This window comes from Lissotriton vulgaris, chromosome 7 (assembly GCF_964263255.1).
Source record: "Lissotriton vulgaris chromosome 7, aLisVul1.2, whole genome shotgun sequence".
Lineage (NCBI taxonomy): Eukaryota > Metazoa > Chordata > Amphibia > Caudata > Salamandridae > Lissotriton > Lissotriton vulgaris.
This window is the reverse complement of record NC_141695.1, coordinates 520,818,942-520,838,409: the sequence shown is the minus strand read 5'-3', so window position 1 is coordinate 520,838,409 and position 19,468 is coordinate 520,818,942. Positions and strand designations below refer to the sequence as shown.

Sequence of the window (19,468 nt, the reverse complement as noted above, 5' to 3'; positions counted from 1 at the left end):
AAATGTTGATCTGATATATATGGATCATCTGATTATACATTATACATTGTTGTTTTTCCATTGGTATCTGTCATGTCTAATGTGTATGTTATCCTTGACAAAAACGTTCTTTGCTCTCTAATGGACAATTATTGTTGTCATTCTCGTGTGGGGGGGATAGTTACACTTGGCGTGGGATGTGCCCCGTTGTTATAATGTCTCTACTAAAAAGATTAAATTTTCTGAATTGAAAATAAAAAAAAGTATACGTTTTGATAATTTAATCTTGGTGTGTTCTTGTCAGTAGGCCAGAATTTCAGATTACTGTAAAACTGTGACGTATTGCACATTATTATTTATAACAGGTAGAGAATGGTTCTTTTGAACAGTTTGCTGATTTCCCCTGTTTTTCTCTACCTACATTTTACCTAAGGGGCCCCCTCTATATGAGCGGTTATAAAGGGATTGGAGCCGGTCCATTACTTACCATTTGTTGGCATCATTGTCCTTCTTTGCTGCATGCCAGGCGTCACTTCCATTTCTTTGTGTAGAGTATGGATAAGCACTGATTGATTCATCTTAATTTGTGTCTGTTCGGTGCTCAAGCTTTGATTCAGATACTATTTCTTTCACTGCAGTACTTTATATATACACCTTTTTTATACTTGTATATTGCGTATCATCCTCTGTTTCCAGTTCTAGTGCTGCTTTCTTCATTTGTTCTGTATTCAAACACATCTTTTGACATTGTTTATCTACACATGATTTTTTTGGATTACTTGCACAACTAAAATAAAATAACTTTTTAACTGGGTTGGATTAAGCTGTTACAATACCAGACTAACACCACATTTACACCTTCATGATGCTTGCAGCCACACATCCCTTTCCATTGCCTTTCAGTCATCCATCCCTTTTATGCCTCAAACCTTTGAATTGATTTTAAGTTTGATTCCTTACATTCTTAGCTGTACTACTCTATGCCAATCCCCCATATGTCACATCACTATGCTCTATGCCTTTCCATGCCACTCCACTCCACTCTACGCCACTTTACTCTATATCACTCCACGCTCTTTTACACCAATCCATTCCACACCACTATCCTCCACGCCACTAACTATTAGGCTTGCTGAACAGCAGCCACACTGCTGTACAACATGGCTAACAGGCATTGGCAGAGCCAGTAGCTCTCACATAGGTGAGACCTATTGGCTTTTTCAACTCTTGTTTCACAATACTGCGGGCAACAGCGCATGATGAGGTGATCACTGATGGCGATTTTGCATAAGGTGGCCTTTAATGTAATCTTGTTTGATGTGGTCACTGTTACAACACTAATAATAGTAGCTTGAATGATTTTCCATGAACATAAGACGCTTGTTACTGAAAAGGTTGAGGCATGAACAGCTGCTGATTCCACCACTGTCTTGACCACTAATCCCAAGTGATAAAATACAGCTTTAGATATCTACAAGAAGGTGTATGTAGAAGAACAAAGAACTACGGCAAAAGCATTTCCACAAAGAGTTTGCTCACTCTTTTCACTCAGCCGCAAGGCAAGGCAAGCTGAAAGCAACTGTTCAAAGCCCACCTTAATGACAAACCTAAAAAGAAGTCTTGAACACAATGAATTTGTGCTCATTGATAATATACTGTTATTATACTAAGGAGTTATAGACTTCCTTAAATGGTTAAGAGTCCCCGTGCCCTCTTAATTTACACCTGCAGATTTAAAATATGACTTAAGGGCCAAAGAGGTGTCTTTCCCGCCTGCACGGTTACTTCTGGGAAGCCGGGCCCTTGACTGAACTCTTGTCTGGGGAAAAAAAGTGCGTAAGACATATGCCTCTGCTAGTGGAAGTATTATAATACTAAATGTATTCAGACAGGATTTGTGTATACAGAATGTGAAAATACGGTCGATCACAAACTTCCAGTAGGAAAAGCCTCTTCCATTCACCACACTGTGCCAGACTTTCTGATTTAAAGTGCAAGTCATCCTCGTGGTGAGATACGTTCAAACATATAGAACAACTTATAATGTCATACATGTCAATGTCCTTGATATATTCATCACAGCAGTACATAGGTGAAGCAAGCTGTTTTAATACAGCAACAAGCCGCTTTGTTAGTAAATCTTGGTTGCACAAGCCTACGGGAGTGGCTTTAATTTAAAGTCTCTTTGTCCATTGTCACTCATTTCTTCATGTAGTTCTTGGGAACAGAGCTACCCAGGGAGGCAGCAAAGCGCTTTACAACGATCAGCCACGCCTAGATAGGCATGAACAACATTTTGCAGGCAGGACACAAAAGGACCAGTTTGGTGACCTGTAGATGTAGGCATATTGGAGAAGTGTGGCTCACTGGTTAGAGGAGGCAGACCTGGAAGCAGAGGTTAGCCCGGACCAGGGTTCAATTCCCGGCTCGGCGGGGTCTTGAGTCCTAAAATGTCCAAGGACTCGACAATTCTCGCTCCGGTGCCTACTCGATTCACGGATTCACACTCTGCGACTCTGGGCAATAGCTTGCTTAATCTCCACAACGGCCCCTCGCGGCGGGATGCCTGGCTTTCACCTTGCGGATACCCTGTCGGGGTTATCTCACAGGGGAATACCAGGACGGGTTCCCTAAGCAAGCGCTTAGAGACCGGTTGGTGATTTGCGCTATATAAATTCCTGTACATTTACATTTACATTTACATATTGGCCAGATGTAATCAAAAGGCGAATATGCTAATGCGCATAGGGGTTTTCTGAGAAGGTACTCTCTTTTTTCCAAAGGAGTTCCCCGTTAATTTGAAGGTACATGCTCAGCTTTGCTAACTGCTCGATTCCAACCACAGATCACAGACTGAACAAATGGCACATTTCTTTGCCACGCAATGAATCCGACAGAAAACTATGCATTTGTAAATAATTTAGAACATGTACATAATCTCAGGACAACGCCTTTACATCGTAACAGACTGCTGTTAAAATAAAAAAAAAACACAATATTCTTTCAAAACTCCCCGATAATAACAGTTGAGTGATTGAACGTAAAGATCATTTAAAAGTGCACTTTGAGGGGAAGGCATCTTCACGGTACCTGTTGTGGTGTGCTGCCAAGCTGTACAGCGCATGCACCACCTCTGCGCATGCCAGGATCGCCCCGTGCCGCGTGTGTAAATCCTTGCCCACCGCAGCAGGTAAGAGTCTTGGAAGCACTGCAAATGCGAAAATAAAAGCAGGTAAATGTCGGTTCACATCTTTACCAGTAAGAGGGACTGTTCACGTTCGGCATTGCAATATTTTAATAAATGACAAGACCTACAAATAAACATGTGGATTTCAAAATCTGCAGGTAGCGGGAGTAGGTCAGGTTTGATTTGTCATGGTTCATTGGTGAAGTGTTTTTTTTTTGTTTCAAGACGTTTTTATTAGCATTTATAGGAAAACACAACGAGTACTTAGTACAACAATATGCAGAAGTTTCCAGGCAATACTGAGGGAATAAGAACAAGACTCTGTGGTCCATATATCATCTCGGGCAATGCTAGCACAGAGGGCCTAGTATATCAGATGAAACAGCATTATGCATTGCAGTCAATCACATCATTAGCAAAAGTCAGTGTCAGATGTAAAAGTCTCTAGTACTGGTATCATAGGGTTCCAATTATCTAGTGGTAGAAGCGAAGCCTCTACAGTGCAAGGCCACGTGCCAATGTTTTAGAACTCTTCCTCTATTAATCATGCCTTTTACTGCGTTACGGTATCGTTATTGTACCTATTAGCTGTATATCATGAACAAAAAAAAAAAAAACAAGAAGAAACAACTAATAGGGAGGAATGGAGGATATTAAAAGGATAATGGGGAAGGGGGGATTGATGCGGCGGGGGGTGGGGGGGGGGGGGGAGTTGTGGTATCCTACTTCAATTTCCGAGACATTTTACGTCACTGGGTGGCACTGCTCTGGCTACACCAGATACTATCTCTGGTAACAAGTGGGGCAAGGTCGAGAATGGCAGTATTCGTCAGTGCGTCTGGAAGTAAAATGTCTAGGTCGTGGAGAGTGTATAGGGGTGCTATGTAGTGTGGTCAGTCAGTGGGATTCCAAAAGCCCTATGGTTCAGTGGGGTGGACTGTATCGTCAGAAAGCCGTAAGGCTCGGAGTCTTGGTGGCTGTAGTCTAACATTTTCCAGTCATCCCAGATGTTCAACCAACGATTTCCACAGCTACCTAAATTTGGTGGCTTAAAGCTGCAGGCAACTTCATTGCCACTGTGTGCCATAGGCGGGTGAACCACACGTTTATGGAAGGGGTTTCTGCTTTCTTCCAGTAGAGGGCAATAGTCTGTTTTCCGGCACCCAGCATGTGGAAACTGAGATGCCAATCTCGGCGGGTCATAGCTCGAAGGTTCACCGGCCTAAGGCCCAGAATGATTGTAAGCAGACTTTCAGACAGTGGGTATCCGAGCACCCGTTTAATATGGCTGAGGACTTCTTTCCAATAGGTAGTCAGAAGAGGGTACGACCACCAAATGTGTATAAAATCCCCCACTACTTGAGTACAGCACAAACATAGAGGAGACGCGTTGGGGAACATCTTTTGAAGCCGAAAGGGAGTGTAGTACCATTGAGTCATTACCTTGTAGGAAGATTCCTGCTGGGGGATGCTATGGAACGTTTTTGGAGTGTCGCACCAGAGGCACGTCCACTGAGAAGGGGCAATGTCGGCATCAGAAAGAGACTGCCACTGCTGCTGATATGAGTGAGGGTCTGAGCATTGTGAGTGCTGGAGAAACTGGTATATGCGAAAGATTAATCCCTTGGAGGTGATGAATGTACGTGCCAGCCGTTCAAACGGTGTGAAAGGTCACGTGGCCGCCTGTGATAAAGAGGATCCCTGTAGCCAGTGTCGGAGCTGTATATATTGGAATCTGTCCTTCTATGTCTGCCGGAATTCTTGTTTGCATTGAGCAAATGATTTGATGTCTTCCCCCAAGAATAGGTTGCGTATCGTTCTACAATCCTTGTCTGTCCAGTTTGCAAAATAGGGTGGGCGACACGCAGGGCAAAACTGTGGGTTTGCGAGCAATTGGGGTATGCGAGGACGGGAAGGAAGTGAGGCCCCTACGGACCACCACTTTGTCCCCGATCTCAAGTACCGTTTTAGTAGGAATGGCCATGTAGGCGCTGCGGTGACGCGCTTCCGAGGCAACCATGCATGATCCCAGAGAGGGCGACAGGTGACCGCCCTGTACATGTGGAATGACACCTTCTCACTCTCCCACGCCGCCCACTCTGGTATAAAGCGAAGATGGGTCACCCAATAATATTCTATCAGATTAGGGCAGGCGAGGCCACCTTTATCGCGCGCAGGAGCATAAAGACTTTACTAGAGAATCGTGGTTTCTTTCCCCCCATATGAAAGCGTTCAATTCACGTTGTAGCCCCTGAATTTGGTGCTCCGGGATAGTCAAAGCCTGGCTTCGGCAAAGTTTGGAATAAGTAAAGAATCTTCGGTAGAGTGGACATTTTAACTGTGTTAAGGCATCCCAACTAGGAACGTGGCAAGGCTTTCCATGCTCGTAGATCGGTGATGACTGACTTTTTGTATTCTTGCCAATTAGCTTGGGACCAGGTGGCTAAGTCCGGCGTTAAATTAAGTCCAAGATATCTTACAGAGCTGGTCGCCCATTGGTAAGGAACAAGGGCCTGCAAGGTCGCAACCTCATCGACCGGGATCGTGTGGTTAAGGGCCCAGGATTTCGTGTGATTGATTTTAAGCCCTGAGGCTTGCTCGTAAGTCTGGAGCAGGGTATGTACCGCTGGAAGCGAGTGTAACAGATCAGACAGGGTAAGAAGTAGGTTGTCCACAAAGAGGACAATCTTTTGTTCGATGACCCAAGGGTAATACCACGAATGTCAGGTGACCGGCAAATCATAATAGCAAGTGGCTCCACTACAAGGGCGAACAATAGGGGTGACAGTGGGCAGACCTGTCTGGTACCCCTAGGGATGGAGATGGGCTATGTGAGTTGACCATTTACACGCACCCTGGCGAGCGGTGAGATGTAAGGAGATATAATGCGCGCTATCATCTGCGGGCCTAGGCCTACTTTCTGTAAGACGACAGGGAGAAATACCCAGTCCACCTGATCAAGCGCTTTTTCAGTATCCAGTGAGAGCAGGCAGGCCGTTATCTTCCAGTGCTGCGCCTTCCCAACAAGGTACGCTACTCGGCGCACGTTATCTGCTCCTTGGCGTTGTTGGATAAAGCCTACCTGATCCGGTTTGATTAGATTGGGTAGGTGCGCACTAAGTCGTTTGGCAAGAATTTTGGTGTATAGTTTGAGATCTGTATTTAACAGGGCAATGGGGCGAAAAGAAGAGCAGGGCATGGGGTCTTTCCCAGGTTTCGGGATGAGGGCTAATTCCGCCATTGCCATGTCCGAGGAAGGCCCGACTGCGTCTGTGAAGGAGTTGAAGAGGCGTAACATATATGATTGAAGTTGCGGCAGGAAGGTGCGATAAAACAAGACTGGAAGCCCGTCGGGGCCTGGCGTTTTACCGAGTCGGAGTTCTTTTAGGGCACTAGCTAACTCCTCTAGGGTGATAGGTTCCTCCAAGAGCTTGGAATGGTAGTCACTCAGGGGGTCCCAGGCGCAAGCGTCTAAAGCGGCCGATATTAGATCAGGGGCAGGTGCAGGTGGATCACAAGCATAGAGAGACGCATAGTAGTATTGAAACGTTTGAAGTTTAGCGGATTCTGTGATGGCCCAAGATCCATCTCCCAGCTTTAGTTTCACAATGTGGGCTTTGGATGCCCGTGTTCTCAGGCGGCGTGCTAAAACAGTACCTACCCTGTCCCCTCCGTCATAATAGTGCTGTCGCAGCACAAGTGGAGAGTGTTCGGCTTTGTTTGTTCTATGCGCCCGAAGCTGGCCTCTGAGAACCTCTTGTGTATCGCCAAAGGGCGCTCCTGATCTAATTTCTCAAGCGTTTTGATTTCGCGCGTGAGTTTGACCTCATATAGACGAGCTTCCAGCGACCTGGCAATCGCGATGGACGTGAGGGTGCGCGAATCGTAGCTTTGAACGCATCCCATAAAACAGTTTCCGGAAGGTCGTTAGTTTCGAAATAAGATGAGATGGTCGCTTGGATTTCTTCTCTATCCACCGGGTCCCTAAGAATGTGGGGTGGAAATCGCCATCTAGTAGGACGCTTGGGGTGGGAGAAGCGCTCGTGAAGAAGTAATTCCACGTGCGTGTGATCGGAGATCGTTATATCGGAAATCGCTGCTGAGAGGATGTCTTTAACAAGGGAATGCGACACGAAGAGGAAGTCAATGCGAGAATAGGAGCGGTGCACGTGGGAGTAGTAAGGGTAGTCACGAATCTCGGGAGAGTGGTAAGCCCAGGCGTCTACAAGGTTTAAAGCAATAAGGGATCTTTTCGTTGCTGACGACATAGCACTCACCCCGTCGGAACGCGCCACCACTGCTATCTAGCTCCGCATCCCAAACCAAGTTAAAGTCTCCCCCTACTATAAGGTCTGTAGTCACAGGTACTATATGCTCTCGTAAGACCTCACGCAGGAAAGCGTCTTGACCCTGATTTGGCGTGTATACGTTACAAAGAGTGAGTGTGCGATGCCCTCTTCTGACCTCCACCTTAAGAAGTCTGCCCTCAGTGTCACTGACCACCTTGGTATCACCCTGGGAGATGCCTGCCCGGCAGAGGATGGCTACATCCAGCAGTCTTACTGGCTGCTGAGGACCAGAACTGGTGAGGGAAACATGGGTGAGACATGCGCATTACATCAGCCCTGAGGAGATGGGTCTCTTGCAAGAAAATTATGTGGGGGGTTTTCAACAGTAGGTACCTCCATATGTGGCGCTGTTTGTTGGGGGAATGGAGTCCCTTCACGCTAAGGGAAATAAACTTCAAACAAGGTATGGCGGTCATAGTCACCTATCGTCAGGTTTGGTTGCTGTCTCAAACAGACGATCTGCGGAGCTTGGTACCCACTGGAAGCTCCCCCAAATGTCAAGGTGTCCCCTCCGCCAGGTGGATGGGTAAGGAAGGGGAAGAGGGGGGAAGGGTAAGTGCGAATAAAACAACTCAAATACTGTAACGGCCAACATGGCCAGCAAAGCCTATTCCAGTCTAGGGAGTAGCCTGGCACACTGGCACAGGGTGTCCCAGAGATGTCACTCTCCCAGAAATAGGAGTGGGGGTCGGTCATTGAGTTGAGTAGTAGATCAGAATCACTGAGGTACAGCCCCAGGCGGCCGCTTCTGTAGTATAGGTAGGCTTTCCTGTTTTCGGTTTCTATTTTTGGTAAATTCTGGTGGGGTTTTTTCAGTGTTTTCAATATCTTAAAAAACAGTTGTTATCAGTGGTTACACATTTTCACGCCACTAAAAACAACAGAAAAAGTGTTTTTCCGGTGTTTATGGAACGTCTGCTTTTATTATTGCTGGCTTTCTGCACTGCAAGAACATGGTATATAGACAGTGTACTTATAGTGTATATGAGGTCCAAATAGATTTTTGCAAATTAATCTTATTGTAGAACACCATACAATACTTCTTCAGTGAGTCTTTGGGTCATGTGCGCGTGCTCTTTCCTTCCCATGTAAACGTCTGTGAAAAGGCCCTCTCAGCATTCATAGCCCCTTGGGCTGACAACCATCAGCTAAGGGACACAGTTGGGATGACTCTTTCTTTGATGCCACATAAAGCACAAAATTATAAATATTTGCATTTTAGTTCCTGTGCATAACAAAGCAGTGCCCCAGAATGATCTAAAAAGTCAATAGCATCCCTCATTACCTCTGAAGATTGTAAAGATGCTTTCAGCATACCATCTAACAAGTGACAAGGATCTCCTACAGGGAATCACTTCAGCTCGGTTATCAATTTTGACAGGTCATCACACAACTTTTTTATATACGTAGCTGAATCACTGCAAATACAAACAATATCTCTCCAATCTTTGTTGAACTTGGAAAGAACCTTTTTTGCAGAGCATTACAAGTTAGGCTGCGTTCCATGTTTTCCAAATGTCTGGTGTCATGTTTTCACCACTATCCCAGATGCTTGGTGATATATATACTTGTCACTATACCTTGCATTGAATGCTTAAAGCCTGAGGTGTTGGCAATTCACCTACTATCAATACTGACCCACTAGAAACTATGGCCTGATGTATTAAGGGTTTTTACCCATTCTCTGTGGGTAAATGTGATGACACATATCAGAAAAGATTTTTATGAAACCAGCCATTTTACCTATCAGTGAAAGAATCAAATGCAGCCAAAATATCAAATATGAGTTTGATATTTCCTGATTCTCTATAGTTTATAAAATAATTAAACTAGACCTAAAACATAAAACTAAACCCTGAATCTGTAGACCAACGGCCACAAAACTGAAAAAGTAAAAGGAAGAAGAAACAATATTTTAGTGGCATCTCTAAAGAACAAAACTCAAGCAGAATAATGTTACTGCTAGCTTGTATAACAAAGTTACATTGTATTGACCCCTTCAGGAAGAAAAAAATTACTCTTTCACTCTATTTTTCCTTTCTTTGAATGGTATTTAGTTTGTGGTTGTCCAGGTGTTTTTTCAGTGTTTATATGTTTTCACCGGTGAGGGCTATTTTTCTTTCAGTGGGGTTTTATCAGTTATTATAGGTTTAAACCTAAAACCCCACAGCCTAAGTATAGGCTACTGTAACTTATGGGGTGAAGAAGAGAGGGGTGTGGCGGCTGCAGATTGGTGGTTCTGAGCCTATCCCCAGGTATGGGGTAAGCTTCCAGCATGTTGACCAGTATTGAGGCAAATCATTTGGTGGCAGGCGCTTGTGAGCCTGGAGGCGACGATCCTCCTTCTAAGGATCTTATATGTTGTACTATGTCCTGTTGTTCTTGGGGTGACCTGCTGCACTCGCGTGAAGATGGATGTCTGGCATGGCGTACCACGTTCCACTGTGGTTTCAATGGTACTCTGAGTTTTGGAGGCTCGCATGTAGGGCTTGCCGGGAGAGTATCTAGGATTTAAAGCAGTTGGGCTGCTTCCCTGTAGGACCTCAGCACACAGCGTTTGAGAAAAAGAAGAGCAAAGCAGCTTCAAAGTTATGGGCAGGAGTCCCCCCTAAGATGAATGATGCATGTCTAGCGTATCAACACCTACTTTGGCGAGTTATTTGGTGGCAGAAGCTTGCGAACCCGAGGGCGACGGACCTCCTTCTAAAGATGTCCTGTTTTTCTTGGGATGAGTTGCTGCGTTCTCGTGAGGATTATGTCTTGCATGGCGTACTGTGGTCCACTGCGGCTTCAACTGGGTTCAAGCCTTTGGAGGTATGCGTGCAGGGCTTGCCGGGGGAGTATGCGGGATTTGGAGTAGTTGGGCTGCCTCCTGTAAGATCTCAGTACACAACGAGTGGACTCCCACTGAAATATGAGAGCAAAGGGATGCCCCCATTGATAGCGGATGTTAAGCTCTCGGAGCTTGTCCGTGATGGGTCAAAAGTCCATCCGGCGTCTGAATGTCGTGGGGGCCAGGCTGGGCACGCCTCTGAACGGGACCTCAGGTTTGTCTCTAGCCACTTGGAGGATGGCCTCTTTTTCAGTGAAAAAGTGAACCCGGTCAGGATATAAAGGATGAGAACAGGTCTTCCGGGTGGTCCAGATACTCTGTGTGCACGGTCCAAGGCATGTGGTGAGGCATCATCATCTCCCCTAATGTTGTGGAGTAGATCAGCCACAAAAATAATTATATCGGCTCCTTCTGCCCCAATTGGGATTCCCCGTATCCGTATGTTGCTCCGGTGCCCCCTATTTTTGCACATCTTCCTGCTTGATCTGCAGCTCGATGTGCTGCTCTTCCAGGGTGGCCAGCCGCTGCCATAGGTGTTCTTGGTCTTCTGTACAGCTGTCAAGGGTCCTTTCAAGGTCCTCGACTCGTCCGCCCAACTCCCCCACATCTTTCCGGAGCTCTTTGACACAAACATGGACTTCAGTGCATAGCGATCCTATTTCGGACTTGAGTTCCAGCATGAAAAGGGCCATGAAGGATTGCGTAACCGGCTCCACGCAACCCCCAGCCACCGGCATCGCCTCAGGTGTCAGAGCCAAGCCTGGCTTGTTCCACAGGGCCATGACCGTAGCGTCTTTGGGGGCTGCAGAGGGATCCCAGATTTAGAGCGGGTCATGCTCATGGATTAGCGGGGGCTTTTGCTGTAGATCACAGGGGAGGCACTGCCCCACTGGCAGCTGTCGACTTTCAGCCGTGCCTAGGCTCTCAGCTACCTGACCCTGGAGGCGATATGTGGATGGTAGCTGAGGAGAGTTAGACCATTTACTGTTGTGAGATGTAGCGCTGTTCCGGGGACCCTGAAGGAGCCGCCAACTTCCAGGGCGCGTGGGTCACAAAGAGAGAAGGGGCTAAGCTAGCCGAGCTATGGCGTCACCCTCCTGGGGATAGCCTAAGTGGTCCCAGGATTCTACCAGCTGTCATCTAGGGGTCCCGGGATGAAGCAGGATGTGGCAGACACTCAGAGGCCAGAGGAAAGGCAATGTAGGTCAGCAGGCCCTCCAACCAAAGGTTCAGTTCTTTAGGTGTGAGCGGCAACAGTGCCCAAATCTCTGAAAAGGGGGGGGCAGGGGTGCAATAATTGGCAGTGTTGGGCAGTACGGTGTTGGGCCCCGTGCCACCTCAGCTGGATGAATGAGCGGAGGGCCTGATCAGCAGCTCAACACCCCTCCGCGTCACCACAGTCCACTGGTCCTCCCTGAGGGAAGGAGTCACCTCAAGCCCACCAAGTGGCCGTCCGCTAGTGTGTAAGGCCTCCCACGCCTGCTTGCCAGTGTGTGTTTAGATCTCAGTGGGAGACTTAGGAGGGGTGTGCCAGGATGCAGGAGGCGTCAGTGTAGGTCACAGGCGATGGTGGCAGAGTGGCGAGCTGCACTAAGGTAGCTGGCAGTGGGTTGGGCTAGTCACCATAGCGCTGCAGCTGATGGAGATGTAGAGGGGAGGGGCGCCGCCACCGGGGTGCGCTCTAGGCCCCCAAGGGAACAGCAGGGAAGTGAAATCGCAGGCAGCCCAAAGTGCAAGTGATGCCCCCCAGCTGCGGTAACAGCACCTACCTGCCCCCGTACCTGTATGGGACCCACGTCTCTGGGCCCCTCTGCCAGTGGTTGGTCAGCGCTGTCCAAGCCTGCGGCTCCCCAACATAGTAAGATGGCGGCCAGTCCCTCTCTCCGGTGTCAGTTTTCCCCTCCTTCGACCACCAGCCAGTTGACAAAAGGGCCCGCAGCGCTATGTTTCTCCAATGGCCTTCTGTCTTGTCCACAGCAGTTGACCACTCCCGGGGCCTCACTCCAACAGCTCGAGAGGGCCCCTGGTGAAATCTCATGGATGCCAGGCCGCTAGCTAAAATGGTGGAAGTCCCTGAAGGAATTCGCTGCCTCCTGCTGGCGTAGTCCACATCCTACCTGGTCAATGCGGAGCTGTGGCTAGAGCCCGTCACCTAGGGCGACATCTGGGCTGTTCCTGCTTCCCAGCATTGGTCGCAGTGCATGCGATCTCTTTTAGGCCCCTTCCAAGGGCCTCCCTCAGGGTTCCGCAAAGGCCGGGCGGCTAAGATGGCGGTTGCTTCCAGGGGGCACGTCGCTTGGCACCAGGGCAGGGGCGGCCACGATCCAGCAGTGTAGGATTTATGCCAATGTCCTATCCTACCTCCCGAGGCTCCGGCATGCCCCCTTAGCCCTCAAATGCCTCTCGAGGCGGTGGCTGCAGCTGCGCGGGTTCCGGGCTGCTAAGATGGCGGGAGCGCCGTCTGACCTCAAGCCGCTCTGTTCATGCGGCTCGTTTCTCCTCCGCCCCGCAACTGCCAAGGTATTTCACGCCTTTCTGCGGTTGCCCCAGCTGCTCCGTTAGCGATATCTCCCCAGCCGAGGGACTTTCATAGCCGCTGCCCTACTATAAATTGCTGAAGACTGTGACAGTGGCCCGGAGCTGAAATGGCGCTCGTCTCACTCCATTGGCTGCGAGACCACGCTCCGTGATGTGGGTTTTGACGAACAATGCTTACTCCATTACTTTTGGGGGAGACGCTTCCTTTTATGTTAAACTGCCATCATAACTTTTGCCAAACATGCCATAGGGATTTGAACCCTGTTGATGCCTGAGGACTTAGCCTTATTCATTACCAAACGTGCCATAGAGATTGAAACCCTGTTGAGGCTTGAGGACTTAGCCTTATTCATTACCAACCGTCCATAGAGATTTGAACCCTGTTGATGCCTAAGGACTTAGCCTTATTCATTCCCAAAGGTGCCATAGAGATTTGAACCCTGTTGATGCCTAACTAAACTTTAAAAGGGGAGGGGAGTGCTGAACTCATTACTATGTTGGTGTGATGTTGGCAAGATCACTGTATACGGGGAAGAAGAGGCAAGGGGGAACAAAAAGGTGCTGATTCTGCAAACGGTATACAGTTCATTCCGACGCGGGCTGAAGTGTTCATGTCACGTGTTTCTGTTAATTCTTTTGTTCTATTTGCTTTTTTTACTGAGGTAACCAACTGAACTAAATACCCAACCACCACCGCAGGTTACAATATATTACTTCACATGTACTCATCAGTCTATATGGAACGTCATAGCAAGAGCGGATGGAAATCACAAGATGTCAGCGCTGTTTAACAACTAGATATTGTAAAGAGCGAAGTGTGAAAAACATACTATGAAAAATATTTAAAAAACAATAAAATACGTTAACAAAAATATATCATATGTCCTTTATTTATTCCTCATGGGGATCTAAATCTCCATGAAATATAGGTTCACTTAGTGTACATCCAGCCAAGATTAATGCTTCTCGCAGACTTGCTGAACGAGGATCTTTGTATAATGAGCTACTCCACCTAATACCCGCCTCCCCACAACACCTCCTTCCGGGATTGGATAATGCTTAGATTGACCCTTGGCGTGGAATTGTTTTTCTGGTTTTGATCACATTCGCTGGCTCCTCCTACCACATATTCAGGCACTAACCTTCCCTTGGGGGAAGACCCTGGAGAATCTGATGGAATACTGTGGCCATGTCTTTAGATCTCATATGTAATACTAAATCTAGAGGGGATTGTGGTGGGGCACACATTCCTCCAGGTAATGTCACTGGCCTAACTGCTGGAAATGGGGAGCTCAGGAATGTCAAAGGAACACCTCGTCTGTGACCACAGGACCTGATGCTCGATGGCTGCTGCATATAATGGCCATCTGTTTGTTTTGGCAGGCAGTGCTAGGTACCAATCCCGCTAAAAAACACAGGCTTTCCAGCTGCACTAGGTGTTCCTAGGAGGACAGCCTCTACAATGCTGTAGTAGAGCCTGCAAAGCTTTAAATGAACCCTGAGGAATTTAGCTTGGATATGGTATTACAGGTGCAGAGGGATGTGGTTTTCGACCATAGGTACTTTTGCCCATAATAAAGTTACGCAGCCACTGGAAAACAGAGAGGTGCATACAATGCATAGCACTTTTGAGTTCCAAATTTTGAAACCCTGTGTTTTTTTTTTCTTTCAAAATGTTTTACTGAATTAATTTTTCATAAATATTAAACACAATACAAAGAATAATACCAAACAGTAGAGTATAGGAACATATTACAATATAAGAAATACAAATCAACCATTAATAATGAAATAGAATACCTATACCAGCATTAAGAAATACATAATAGATATAAATGATAACATAAAAAAACAAAAGAAAGGGCTACAGTAAGCAAGACTGACTAATGAAGCCCTGTGTTTTGTCAACAGAATTAAATGAAACAAAGTTCTTGGGGTTTGAGAAACAAATTAATCTCCTCGAATAAGAAACAGAATTCTCCCTTACATACCATCCACAAACCAATGGATTAATGGCGAACTTTAACATTAACAAGACCCTTAGGAGCCTGGAGGGAACTCTACTACAGAACTTGAGGGGACATTTGGATCTTCTCCTGCCATGTCTCTTTTTTGCTTGGCAGGATATTCTACAGAAGGGAGTGAGCTTCAATCCCTTTGAACATCTGCTTGTGCACCCAGGGCATGCCTCACTCACCTTAATCAGAGAAGGTTGGGAGGGAGCTTTCCAGTCTCTATATCTCATGTTTCGAACAAGCATTTGCAATAAATAGGTCTAGCATTAATTAAGTTTGAGCTATTGGCATTGCTAAATATTGCAACACTAAATGCAACAAAAGTCTATAAATTGTGGGCCAAAAAAGTGTATTGATTTTGTAGCAATGGTGGCATGCTGCGCTTTAGATGAATATGTTTAAAAGTAAAGTGTGCCATACTGCGATTGATACAATAGTTAATTGTGGATGCGTTAACAATTGATCTGTGCACTAATGGCTGGTGGTGTGTGTGCCTGTAGAAATTGTGCACTGATGGCAGGTGGTGTGTGCGTGTTGGAAGTGTGCACTGCAGGCCGGCGGTGTGTGTGTGTGTGTGCCTGGTGGAAGCTTGCACTGACGGCTGGTGGTGTGTGTGTGCCTGGTGAAAGCGTGCACTGACGACTGGTGGTGTGTGTGTGCCTGGTGAAAGCGTGCACTGACGGCTGGTGGTGTGTGTGTGCCTGGTGAAAGCGTGCACTGACGGCTGGTGGTGTGTGTGTGCCTCATAAAAGCGTGTACTGATGGCTGGTGGTGTGTGTGCATGGTGAAAGCATGCACTGACGGCTGGTGATTTGTGCCTGGTGAAAGCATGCACTGACGTATGGTGGTGTTTGTGCCCGGTGAAAGTGTGCACTGACGGCTGGTGGCGTTTGTGCCCGGTGCAAGCGTGCGCTGACAGCTGGTGGTGTTTGTGCCCGGTGAAAGCGTGCACTGACGGCTAGTGGTGTTTGTGCCCGATGAAAGCGTGCACTGATGGCTGGTGGTGTCTGTGCCCGGTGAAAGCATGCACTGACTGATGGTGTCTGTGTCTGGTGAAAGTGTGCACTGATGGTGTGATTGTGTGTGTGTGTGTGTGTGGCTGTATGGGTGTGTTTGTATGTGTGTGGTTGTGTGTGTGGTTGTGTGTGTGTGGCTGTGGTTGTGTGTGTGGGTGTGTGTGTGTGGTTGTGTGTGTGGTTGTGTGTGTGTGTTTTGTGTGTATGTGTGGTTGTGTGTGTGTGTGGTTGTGTGTGTGTGTGTGGTTGTGTGTGTGGTTGTGTTTGTGTGGTTGTGTTTGTGTGTGTGTGGTTGTGTATGTGTGTGGTTGTGTGTGTGTGTGGTTGTGTGTGGTTGTGTGTGTGGTTGTGTAAGCAAGAGTCAGTCTTTTAGCTAGTCAGTCTTTTAGCGAAAGTCAGTCTTTTAGCGAGAGTCAGGCTTTTAGCGAGAGTCAGTTAGAGAGAGAGAGTGTCAGTCAGTGAAAAGAGTCAGTCAGTAAGAGTCAGTCAGTGAGAGAGAGTCCGTGAGAGAGAGTCCATCAGTGAGAGAGAGTTTGTGAGAGAGAGTCTGTGAGAGAAAGTCAGTGAGAGAGAGTTAGTCAGTGAGAGAGAGTCAGTCAGTTAGAGAGAGTGAGTCAGTCAGTGAGAGTCAGTCAGTGAGAGAGAGTCAGTGAAAGAGTCTGTGAGAGAGAGTTTGTAGGAGAGAGTCCGTGAGAGAAAGAGAGAGAGAGAGAGTCAGTGAGAGAGAGCGAGTTAGTCAGTGAGAGAGCGAGTTAGTCAGTGAGAGAGAGCGAGTTAGTCAGTGAGAGAGAGTGAGTCAGTCAGTCAGTGAGAGTCACTCAGTGAGAGAGAGTGGGAGAGTGAGTCTGCGTGAGGGAGTCTATGAGAGAGTGTCTGTGAGAGTGTGAGAGTGTTTGTGAGAGAGTGTTTGTGAGAGTCTGTGAGAGTGCCTGTGAGAGAGTGTTTGTGAGAGTGTCTGTGAGAGTGTATCTGTGAGAGTCTGTGAGTGTGTCTGTGTGAGTTGGCGAGAGTGTGTCTGTGGGAGAGTGTCTGTGAGTCTGTGAGAGAGTGTCTGTGAGAGTCTGTGAGAGTGCCTGTGAGAGTGTGTCTGTGTGAGTGTGTCTGTGAGAGAGTGTCTGTGAGAGAGTGTCTGTGAGAGAATGTCTGTGAGAGAATGTCTGTGAGAGAATGTCTGTGAGAGAATGTCTGTGAGAGTGTCTGTGAAAGTCTGTGAGAGAGTGTCTGTGACAGTCTGAGAGAGTGTCTGGGAGTCTGTGAGAGAGTGTCTGTGGGAATCTGTAAGAGTGTCTGAGAGAGTGTGAGTGTCTGTGAGAGGGTCTGTGAGAGTGTCTGTGAGTGTCTGTGAGCGAGTGTATCTGTGAGAGTCTGTGAGTGTGTCTGTGGGAGTCGGTGAGAGTGTGTCTGTGAGTCTGTGAGAGAGTGTCTGTGAGAGTCTGTGGGAGAGTGTCTGTGAGAGTGTCTGTGAGTCTGTGAGAGTGTCTGAGAGTCTGTGAGTGCCAGTGAGAGTGTGTCTGTGAGAGAGTGTCTGTGAGAGTGTGTCTGTGAGAAAGTGTCTGTGAGAGAGTGTCTGTGAGAGAGTGTCTGTGAGAGAGTGTCTGTGAGAGAGTGTCTGTGAGAGAGTGTCTGTGAAAGTCTGTGAGAGAGTGTCTGTGAAAGTCTGTGAGAGAGTGTCTGTGAGAGTCTCAGAGTCTGAGAGAGTGTCTGAGAGTCTGTCAGAGTCTGTGAGAATCTGTGAGTGTCTAAGAGAGTGTGAGAGTGTCTGTGAGAGTGTCTCTGAGCGAGTGTCTCTGAGCGAGTGTCTGTGAGCGAGTGTCTGTGACCGAGTGTCTCTGAGCGAGTGTCTGTGAGCGAGTGTTTGTGAGCGAGTGTCTCTGAGCGAGTGTCTGTGCGCGAGTGTCTGAGCGAGTGTCTGTGAGCGAGTGTCTGTGAGAGAGTGTCTCTGAGAGAGTGCCTCTGAGAGAGTGTCTCAGAGAGTGTCTGCGAGAGAGCGTCTGCGAGAGTGTGTCTGTGAGAGAGTCTGTGAGCGAGTGTCTGAGAAGGTCATTCAGTCCAGGTTTTATCTCTGCCTTTAAAAATTAGTGGCCCTGCTGATCCCAGCTTGTAATCAAAGCTGTATGTACCAGAATGCAAAGTATAAATCTATACTGGATGAGCTATTCATGAGCTGGCCAGGAAAACTGGAGAGCTCTGCAAGCGGCACCCAGAAGAGGTGTGTGCTCTCTCCCTACAGCTATAGGCTGATTGTACTGGTATCTCCTCGCTGATGTTCAGATGGGGTTCACCAGTGTGCACCTATCCATGCACAAGGAAGCGTGCTGGCAACATTTGCGCTTATCTCAGTGGGGCTACGGAAACAAATGTTAAAAGTCAACATATGCTTGAGGGGTCTTTACAGCTATACTGACAGCCCAGTAGGTTGATGCACTTGCTGCATGACGATGGTCATAAAAATGTCACTGGTTCGGTTCAATCCCCCTTACTGGCAGTGTTATAATTATGTTAACTGCACTAGCAAGTGTCCAGTCCTCTCTCAGGCGATCGGTATTCTGAGGCTTTTTGGTAACATGTTTTTTTGCTGGGACTTTGATACTCTGACAGAAGGGTTAAACGGAGCATAGATTACTGCTCCCTCTCCAATTGCAGCTTGACTAGTTGATAGTTGTGTGCATCATTTTCTGCTCACCTTGTAATGGTGAACTTGGGAAAACTATCTGCAATAACTCAAAACCCACAGCCAGCTCTACAAATACTGGTCAAGCACAGGGCTTTGGTTCACATGTTTAAACATCCTAAATTACATAGACGGTGCTTCTTGGAAATAAACCAGTTACACTTTGTGGCCACTCCTCTTTTATATTACCCCCTCCCCTTGTTCATACCACTTAAAAACACTGAACCACAGAGTTTGTGGGGTGCCCGGGACTATTTTTGATCCCAATCCAACCCTGATTTAGGGCCTTTGCCGATTTTTAAAACTTGAACGAATGGCCTGCATTTTTCTTTTGGAAAGGGGGCAGCCATTGGGAGCCAGTGTCAATGCAGGGGCCCCTTTGAATTCATTCCCGTGCTTTTTTTCGTGCCCGGCTAGTAGTTCGGCTCTGGGCTTAGCTCTTCAGATGAATTGTGTGGTTTACGCACCTTTATTCAAACACTCAACCCCGCCAAACACCTCGTATCAAAGGCATGTGTATTTATTAATACATGTGCACGTCATATGCATATCAAAAACAGTGGGAGAAACTAAGGATCTCAATACTACTGGCAACCACAAACAATGGGAGGACATACGAGAACGAACAACTTTACCCATCATGTACAGGGAAGAGAGATGCTACACTACACCCTATACAAATAGTATAACACATCTGAGCAGGTATAGATATGTGATTACACCAAATGTAATCTATTTTGGAGAGAAAAACTGTGTGTGTGTGTGTGTGTGTGTGTATGTGTGTGTGTGTGTGTGTAAGTGTAAGAAGGTGGGGGCGCTTGGTTCACTTCATGTTTCGTGGACATGTCGAAATTGGGTGACTTTTGGAATGAGCTCCGGT

At 47.2% G+C, this 19,468-nt stretch overlaps 1 protein-coding gene across 3 annotated transcripts in view; it reads right to left on the bottom strand.

Moving 5' to 3' along the window:
• The window catches only part of TBCD (tubulin folding cofactor D), a 2,218,561-nt gene that overhangs the window by 839,602 nt on the left and 1,359,491 nt on the right, over nucleotides 1–19,468 (bottom strand). For all 3 annotated transcript variants that reach the window (XM_086930600.1, XM_086930601.1, XM_086930602.1), the window contains one exon: nucleotides 3,070–3,187. In XM_086930600.1, the coding sequence (XP_086786726.1) occupies nucleotides 3,070–3,187 (118 nt within the window). The remainder of the gene's footprint in view (nucleotides 1–3,069; nucleotides 3,188–19,468) is intronic.